The 9,618-nt window shown below is 42.0% G+C and overlaps 1 protein-coding gene and 1 pseudogene across 2 annotated transcripts in view; both read left to right on the forward strand.

Moving 5' to 3' along the window:
* Positions 1 to 510: 510 nt before the first annotated feature.
* Wdr48 (WD repeat domain 48) overlaps positions 511 to 9,618 on the forward strand; it is a 50,305-nt gene continuing 41,197 nt past the window's right edge. The window contains exon 1 of one of the 2 annotated variants that reach the window (XM_004642160.3): positions 511 to 584. In XM_004642160.3, coding sequence (XP_004642217.1) covers positions 537 to 584 — 48 coding nt within the window. In that variant the 5' untranslated portion in view covers positions 511 to 536. Of the gene's footprint in view, positions 585 to 3,457; positions 3,557 to 9,618 lie in introns of those variants that run through there. The other variant, XM_023702214.1, reaches the window with a different exon arrangement.
* Positions 1,739 to 9,618, forward strand: part of LOC105743664 — a 15,645-nt pseudogene continuing 7,765 nt past the window's right edge.

Here is a 9,618-nt window from a genome sequence, read left to right on the forward strand (position 1 = left end):
TTATTTCAATTACGTGCTTTCTGAAGACCTGAGGAAGTGCTAAGTAGCACAAGCCCCAGGTCTGAGGAATGACCTCAGCTCTGAGGAATTGCCCTATTACCACTAACTTTAAATTTTTTTTTTAAATCTTTTATTTGGTACAGAGCCTCGCTGCTCGGACTCGTAGTGATTCTCCTGTTCCAGCCTTCCGAGCGCTGAGACTACAGGCGTGCGCCACCAGGCCCGGTTTCGACGGCCCGCACGGCAACCGCACGGAACGAGGTACTGCGCATCAAACCCAGTCCTCGTGCTTGCCAGAGAGGGGCTTCGACCACCAAGCTATCCCCCCAGCCCTCCATTAACTTTATACAAGTACTACGGTCTAGTTGACAGCAGCCTCTACCACACCACCTGCCACGCCAATGAACCGCACCTAAAAAGCACACGACCTGCGTACCACATATTCCACCACCCGACCCTGCCCTAACGGGAAAGGGCGGGACATCCGTCCGGGCAGAACCTCTTCCGGAAATGACGTAGCACTGTCAACATGCAAGATGGCGGCTCATCACCGGCAGAACACGGCTGGGCGGAGGAAAGTGCAGGTATGGGAGCCCAGCTCCTCGGTCTTCTAGACGCGGCCAGTAACTCCGGAGCCACCTCCAGAAGACCGATACTTCAGGCCACTGCCAGCTAAGGGGGCAGCTTGGAACAGGCGGGGCGCGGCCGACGAGGAGGGGTGGGGCTGCGGCGCTAAGGGCTTGAGGCAGGAGTGGGGGGCGGGCCCTGGGCCGCGGGGCCCTAACACTGGACCCTCGCGAGTGGGCTTCCGAAGCTGCGCGTGGTGGCTGATAGCCGCAATCCTATAGGAGTGAATTTTTTGGGTTCGGAAAAGCCCGCCTACCTGCCTCCCCTTCCCCTGCCTTTCTCCAAAGCGTCTCCTCTGCCGGGGTCGATCCAAGGCCTCTGGGCGCTTCCCGGCGGGTGGGCAGCCGAGGAGGCAGCGGGCCCGTGCGGGGGCGTGGCGGGGCGGTGCCGCACCTACGGCCCCCGCGTCGCCGTGGAGTGTTTCGCACCTGGGAGCCCCCAGCCCGCTCTGTGCGGAAGCCTTCCTCCTGAAGTGAGAGCGACGTGGGAGTGTGCTGGTGTTACCGCTATTTTGGAATTGTTTCCCTTTCACCATTATTTCATTTTCAGTGTGCATCCTTGAATCGCTTCTATAATATATTATTCGTGGATAAAGAATTATCTAACTATACTTTTGTTAGAAATTCAGTTCATTTGGAGTATGTTTCGGAGTTGTTGCTGGCTTTTATATTTTGTGATGTAGGGAGTAAGAGCTCCTGTTACAGGTGTTTGTTTGCAGGTAGTAGTGGGTAGTATTGTATATTGTAGCAGTGGTAAGGTGTATTTATTCTTTCCTTTACCAGCCACTTAGATTGACTCCCAAAGAAGGGTTGAAGGGGTGTAGAAGTCGGTAGCATCCAAGCCTTCACTATAAAAGCGCTATAAGTACTTCTACAGGTTGAAATCAGTGTTTTTGTAGGTACTAAGGACGAAAGATCATTCAGTAATGTTATCGCAGTAAAAGCTTTGCAGACCATTAAGTCTAAGCCTTTGCGTCTTGTTTTATTGATCTCATTGATTAGTACAGTGGCCCAAGTGTTCACTAGATGTTTGTCAGGTTGACATTAATAAGAATCTAAAATACCTTCTCTTATTAGATAATTTTTAAATGCATTGTCACAGGATTTAAGCAATGGCAGCAGCCGACCCTGAAGGTGAGGAAGTTTCAGAATTAAAATGTGACACAACATTGTAATTTAATTGTATGCAAAGCTATATGTTGTGGCAGATGCCTGTAATCCCAGCACTTGGGAAGTTGAGGCTGAAGGATCACAGCAAGTTCAAAGCCAGCCTGAACTGCATAGTGAGTCCCTGCCCCACCCCATTTAAAAAAAAAATTGTATTCTAAGTAGAGGGTGGTATACTCTTAGAGAAATAAGAAATAGGCCTTTCAGTTCGTTGGATAAATATTTAAAAGCAGAAATAGGGCAGGATAGGTGAAAATTAATTGCAGCAAGTGTGGAAAACAATAATTTAGTAAACTTTATGTGAGCTGGTTTGTGTAGAATGGGGGAAGATTATAATTCCACTCTTCGAAAATCCTAGTACTAGGATGTTCATCACTTTGTGCTTTAGTAGCAATCAGATTGATAAGTGGCTAGAAACTATTTTCCCATCAAGGACAGTTCAAAGAGCTGTCTGAGATTAACTCAAAAGAAGATTAGAGGAATTTTCACAGTTTGTCCCCAAGGCATAGAAACAATGTTAGAAGCCGCGGGATTGATTTCATCTCAAACTTCATTGTGCATGAAAGTGTTTAAACTAGAGCATCTCCATTGCAATAAACCACAAACAATATGAAGGTATAAATTATAGTTGTCCTCTACATTTCTAAGGGAGCTATTAGGCCAATGTGGTATAATCCTAAACCAAGGTTTCTCAGCCTGCACACTAATGAGTGAATTAGGCTGGCTAATTCTTCCTTATGTGTGGATAAAGAGGTTGTCTTATACATTGTAGGTTGTTTAGTATCACCCCTGGCTTCTACCCATTACATTTAATAGCACTTCCCCAGATGTAACAACCCAGTGTCTCTAGACATTTGGAGCAAAATTGCTGAGGTTGAGAACCACTGTCTATACCTCTTGATGTTTGTGGGCCTGACTTAATGTATTTTCCCTTTTTATTGATACATGTTTGCAAATTATAATAAATACATTCTTCATGGGGAACTTGTTCATATACATATTGCATCTTGAGCCTTTTTATTGCTTCCTCTTATGGAGCCAAGTATTTATTTGATCTTGCTTTAACAAATTTTTGGATTAATATTCCCTTTGACTCCCAATTTCTCATTTAAAGATTTCTTCTACCGAAATATATGTATTACTTGTCTTATGCAAGATTGTTTTATTACAACATTACCATTGTGGAAAATAAAGATCCATCCTTAGCTAAATGTCTGCAATTGTCAAGGTTATGATGCAGTCATATAATGAGTTAATTTACAGTTGTTAAAAAGATAAACTAAATCTGTTTTGTCTAACAAGGGAGTATATCTAGAAGGCAGAAAAACAATAAAAATATGGCTCATGCCACAAAAAAATGGTGCTCTTTAGAATTGTGGAAGAGAGGTGGGGGGAGGTCTGGAGGGATGTCAACTGATTATCCCTTTGGGATTAGAATATGGTTGGTTGGTTGGTTGGTTGATGTACTAGAGATGAAATCCAAGGTTTTTGAACTGAGCTATGTCCTTGGCGCCCTTTTTTATAGGTTGCTTTAAGCAATTTATTTAATTATAATGCCATGCACTGCTTTCCATTTATTTAGACATATCATTTCTCATGGATCTTCAAGCCAAAATAAATATTCCATAAATATTTGGCCATTTGGGTATACACCTGCACAGCACCTCTCATCTTTCACCAAGAAAAACACTGAAGACTAAAGACCTAATGCAACTAACTAGGTACAGTGAGAATCTGTCTCAAGTATCCATTTCCTTATTAAGGTAAGGGCACTACACACCTGTTGAGTTAAGAAAGCTATCCTTACAATTCAGGATGTTTTTTCTTCTTTTCTGTTTTGTTTTGTTTTTTTGGTTTGTTTGTTTTTTGCGGAACCAGGGGTTGAATCAGCATGCTTTTTTTTTTTTTTATAAGCACTGCCTAGAACACCTTAGCCACTAGTAGGTGCTAAAAGGCAGGAGCTGTGTTCCCACTTCCGCAGCTCAGGCTTCTACCTATTTGTTCTCACAAAGGGTGCATCTCTGGGCAGGGCAGGCTCCAGTTGAACCAACGTGTCTCTCTCTTTGGCTTCCTTTTTCTGATCAGTTTCCTTGACACTGTTTAGGGAGCTGTCTTGACTCTTAATATGCTCAAGACACACATGGATTTTCTTAGCAATTATCTTGCCCTTGTTTGTTTACTATAATACCAACAGCATACAAGCAACCATTGTAGACTCTTGAGTTTTGCCATGGTAACCTTTGTGTGACATTTCCTTTTGAACAGTACCCATCCCAGGCTGTGTGCAGTATCACCTGTTTTGTAGATAACTAGTATTTCTGAGTTAAGAGCCACAACCATAACCTAGCACTCAGAGTGATTCAAAACTGTGAGTACTTGACCTTCTATGATAGGTTGGAAATGACTCAAAATCCATGTTAGCCAGGCTAATATAATAATGAATATATAAGCCAGGTATGGTAGTACACACCTGTAATCCCAGCACTTTGGAGGCTGAGACGGGAGGATTGTTGCAAGTTTGAGACCATCCTGGGCTACAAAGTGAGCTGAAGGCCTGCCTAAACTGCATAGTGAGACCCTGTCTAAAAAAGAAAAGAAAAGAAAAAAAAAAAAAAGAATATATATTGACTTATGGAAGAGATGGTGCTAGTTTCACACAAATCTTGATCCAGCAGATGTAAAACTACTCGTAAGACATAACATAAAGGCATCTTTGCTACTAAGCTCCATGTAAGTTGTATCCTGTTCCCAAACCTCCACCTTCCAGCCTTCCTCTTTGGTGGCACAGTGGCTGCCCTTGTCCCAGACTTTTTTTTTGGTGGGACCAAGGAGTGAACTTAGGCCCTTGCGCTTGCCAGGGAAGCGCTAATTCCACTGAGTTATGTATCTCCCCGGCCCTGCTTGTCCCAGACTTCATGTTCACTCACCAACTTACCCAGTATAGCAGTTTCTTAAACAGACCCTGTACAAGTTCTAGATTTGCTTGTTTTGAGGAAAATGTTGAAGGCAGGAGTAGAGAATGGATAATCAAAACATGTGTCTTCTAGACTATTTTCCCCTTCCCCTTGAAATATTTGGACCTTTCAGAGCTTAATGCTTCCCCTGAATCTGAGCCCCCATTCTGGATTGGTTTAATTTGTTTAAAAGGAAGCAGAGTGATGCTAAATCCTGGCTTTTTAAGGAGACTTTAGAAATTAGCTGTATGTCCAAGATGAATTGCTTTTTGTACATGGTGGGTAAAAAAATTTTCACTGGCAGCATAGCACCTATTAGAACAGGAATCAGCAGGGTTTGTTTTTGGTTTGTTTTTTTTTTCTACAAAGACTAGTTAGTAAATGTTTTAGGCTTTGCGAACTACTTTGTGGTGTAATAGCCATTCAGCTCTGCCATTATGGCTTGAAATCAGCCACATACAGTACTTAAATGAGCAACTATGATGTGTTACAGTGATTAGCTTATTAAAATGGATTTGAGCTGGCTTTGTTCCCACAGCAGTGTTTTGCTAACCCCTGCTTTAGAGGAATAAGAGCAGAAAGTATCCTAATTTTATTTAGTACCCTACTTGTTTGTTTGCTTGTTTTACTTTTTTTTGAGGCAGGATCTCACTCTGTGGTTCTGGCTAGCCTTGAACTCATCATGTAGCCCAGGCTGGCCTCAAACTTTTGGTGATCCTCCTGCCTCAGCCTTCACAAAGTGTTGCAATTACAAACATGTGCTACCATGCCCAGCTAAGACTGCTTTTAAAAATACTTTTAAAATCAGCTGATAAATAGGTACAAGTCGTGGAACTTGACATTGGATAGGACAACCAGATGTGAGAATTATTAACATTTGCCCAGTTTTTCTGGAATGGGATGAACTAGCCTATCAGCTAAAATTAGCCTTGTATAAGAGCTGTATAGTTCCATTAATAAAACATTGTAGAACCCACAAAAGTAATCTGTGGTGGAAACAGTCATATCTAGGTTTCTGGAAGGACTGGAATGTGCAAATTGACTGGGAAGAAACTGAAGGAATGTTTTAGAGTGATAATAAAGTTGTATATCTCTGCAAAGGATGGTGTCACGCAGGTGTGTTCATTTGTTAAAAGTACTGTATCAGTGGTACATTTCACTCTGTAAATTTTACCTTTTAAGAACTAGAAACAAATACAGTATATTCCTGACTTACAGGAGAACATTCTTGAGTCAAATTCATTTGTAATCCAACCCAGTGAGTCTTGCACCACATACCTGTGCAAGTTCACAGCTTCAGTGTTCCTGAGTCAGAGATTTAACTGGAACTCATTAGTGGTGTACATGCTAAAGCATTTAGGGAGAAAGGTTATCGATGATGTGCAACTTACTTTGCAAGCCATCAGAAAAGATGACTATGGTTGGACAGACATGCAGTAAAGTGAATAGACACTAATTAAAGGATATATGTGGTGGGTACATGCTTTTTAATTGTAGAATTCTTTCAGTTTATTTGTTCCGAATACTTCATAATAAAATATTGCAAGGAAATAAGCTTTAAAGACTAAAAAACCAATGATGATGAGGACTAGAGGAGGGAGAAGTAAAATGTTTAGTTACAGTGGGCAGAGAAGATCTTACTTCAGAAGCTGAAGTTTGAATAAGAATCTGAAGGAAATGAGAAAATAAGGAAATAAGATAGCCACAAAGCCATTTGGGGAAAACATTCCATTGAGAATATCAAGTGCAAAGGTCCTGAGGGGGAATGTGTCCAGTGTGTTTGGGAGCAATAGAGATGTCAGTGTAGCTAGCCTGGAGGAGTACAGGAAGGGAACTGCAAGATGGGTTCGGACAGGTGCTTGTGCACAGGAGAGCCCTGCAGGTCTATTGAATTCTGAGCGCAAGAGAGTGGCTGGGCTTTCCGCCAAGTACTGTGGCATCTTGCTCCTCACTGTTTCAGCTACCCCAGTCAGCCATGACCCAGAAATATTAAACAAAAAGTTGCAGAAATAAATTCCTAAGTTTTGTTTTGTTTGTGGTACTGGGGTTGAATCCAAGGCCTTCACATTGAGCTATATCTGTAGTCCTTTTTATTTGAGACAGGGTCACATTAAGTCATTAGGCTGGGCTTGAGTTGGTGCTGCTCCTGCCTCGACCTGCCAAGATACTGGGATTACAAACCTGTACCACCATGACTGACTACAATTCCCAAGTTTTAAAGTGTGCACTGTGCTGGGTGGTAGTGATGAAATCTCTCACTGCCCTGCCCACCTGGGAGGTAAGTCAACCCTGTCAGGCACCCACATTATGTGTGCTTACCACCTGGGAGTGAGCAGTTGTCTACATTATCATCTTGATTATCAAGTCAGTTGTTACTTTTTTAAAAAATCTTTTTTATTTATTTATTTGGTACAGGGTCTCACTACACAGGTTGGGCATGTAGTGATTCTCCTGTCTTCAACCTCCCCAGCCCTGGGATTACAGGCATGTATCACCATATTTGCTTTCAGGGGGCCAGCTCAGGGCAGGACTGGCATCGCATGAGATACCAAGGATCAAACCCCAATCCTTACGCTTACCAGGCAGGCATTTAGACTGCTGAACTATCTTCCCAGTCCCCACCTGTAAATGTTTTGCAGTGCTGTGTCCAAGAAACCCTTATTTCACTACCTAATGATCTAAAACACAACAGCAATGTGTGCTGTTCATGTGAATAGCTATTCATGTGTGCTAAATAGCTATTCACTTGTGCTAAAGAGAAGCCATGAAGTGCTCCTTCAAGTGAGAAAATGAAAGTACAGTAGTTTGAGAGGCCAGATTCACATAGCTTTTATTACAGAATATTGTTACAGTTGTTGGCTCTTAGTCTCTTATTGTTTGTTGTCTGTGGCTTCAGGACTATTGGAGGACTCCTGTACATGTGTTTTAATAGGATTAGCCTACCTGCTAATTTTTTTAAAAACCCAGATTCTGTAAGATAGTGGTTCCAACTGAACTGATGAGAAGAGGTTGCTATCTGGGTAAGTCCTGAAAGTGGAGCTAGGCATGCAGATAGGTTATGAGCTGCAAGAAAGAGAAGGAAGGATGGCACCAAGGTTTTGGGTCTCAGCAGCTTGAAGGAGGGAGTAACCATTAACTGAGATTAACTGTAGGAAAGTATTTTGGAGAGGACCATCTGGAGCTCAGTTTAATGAAGATACCTGTAGACTTCAAGCAGAAGTATGCACACCCGGGAGAAGCCTGGGGGAATGGCCCAGAGTGGCCTCTTTGAAAAATCTTGCTCTCTTGTACTTGCTTCTCACTTGTACTCACTCCCTCTCCCACTCCTTTTCCTGTCTCCCTCCCTCCCTCTCTCCCTCTTTCCCCCCACCTCCTTTTCCCTTTCCCACTCCCTCTCTTCCCTCCCTCTTTCTCTGAATGTGTATGTTTGCTGGGGGTCAAACCCAGGGCCTTCTGTTGGGCAAGCATAGTATCACTGAGCTACACACCTAGCTTTCTTTCTTTCTTACATAAATTTTGTTTATTCCATAATATAACCATGTCTACTTTCATATAAGAATTGTTTAGTTAATATGGTAGGCAGATTATATCCTGTGAACACTTGAAAGCTGAAGATTTTTCTACTTGGAGGCAGAAGACAGACATGTGTTAGAAGAAAGAAATTTGAGGGACTCTCCTGTAACATGGAGAACATGAGAAAGAATTACAGGCTGCTACTAAAAGCAAAGATGGGGAGACCCTTGACTGAAAGGCACCAAGGGAACAAAACAGGGATTGTAGGACTACAGTTGGAAAGAACTGAGTTAGACAACAACTTGAATGAGCCCTGAAGCCTCTGCTAAGAAATTCAGCCCAACTTGTGACCTTTAGAACTGAAATAGGTAGGTGTGTATTAAACCACTATATTTTTATAATTTGTCAGAACAGTAAAAGAAAAACATTCTGATTACCGTTGATAAAGTGATGATCAAAGAAATGTGTTTTTCTCGTGGTTATTGTCTACCCTGTGGCATACTACCAATAACTCTAGAGATTTAGAGGAGTTGTGTTGTGTTGTGTTTGTTGAAACAAGGTCTCACTACATAGTTGGGACTGACTTCAAGCTCGTGGTGTAGCCCAGGCTGTCCTTGAACTCTGCAGTGATCCTCCTGTCTCAGCCTCTTGAGTGCTGTGATTAAAGGTATGTGCCAAAGTGCCTGGCAACTCTAGAGATACTTACATTCAAAATGCAAAGGCAAATCATGGTGAAGTTTAGTAGCTTTTCTATCTGATTTCTTTGTTTTAGAATCCAGACAATGGCAGGAAAAACTTAAAACACTGCTTACTGAACCAGGTGCAAATGCTTGCAGTGTAACTTAACTTGGCTATTTATTGCTGGAGACTACTACCCTATTATTTCTCTCCCTTTTAGTCTCTTTAATTGGCTCTTCCAGAATGTGTATTTCACTTCCAGTGATGGTACAAATCTATAATCCCAGTACTTGGGAGGCTGAAGCAAGAGGATCACTCAATTTCCAATGATCCTGGGCTATGTAGTGAGTTCAAAGGCAGCCTGAACTACTTAGGAAGACGCTGTTTCATAAAATGAAGAGCTTCATTTGTGAATGCGTAGCTTTCCTTCCTCTTCATACAAAATTCATATCATAGCCTTTCCTTATTTTTTCCATAATTTTATTGAGAAACAAATAGCAATGAGACAGTTTCAAACCAAATTGGTAGGACAGTTTCAATAATTAACACATTACATTCTTCCTAGTAGTGGTTAATTGCTGTACAAGATGCAGACTTGATATCCTATTTACAAACACCATTAGAACAAATCCCTCTATTCATTAAGAGAATGTAACTATATATCTATCCTAACCACTTTG

This window comes from Octodon degus, unplaced genomic scaffold (assembly GCF_000260255.1).
Source record: "Octodon degus isolate 3935 unplaced genomic scaffold, OctDeg1.0 scaffold00147, whole genome shotgun sequence".
In the NCBI taxonomy this organism is placed as follows: domain Eukaryota; kingdom Metazoa; phylum Chordata; class Mammalia; order Rodentia; family Octodontidae; genus Octodon; species Octodon degus.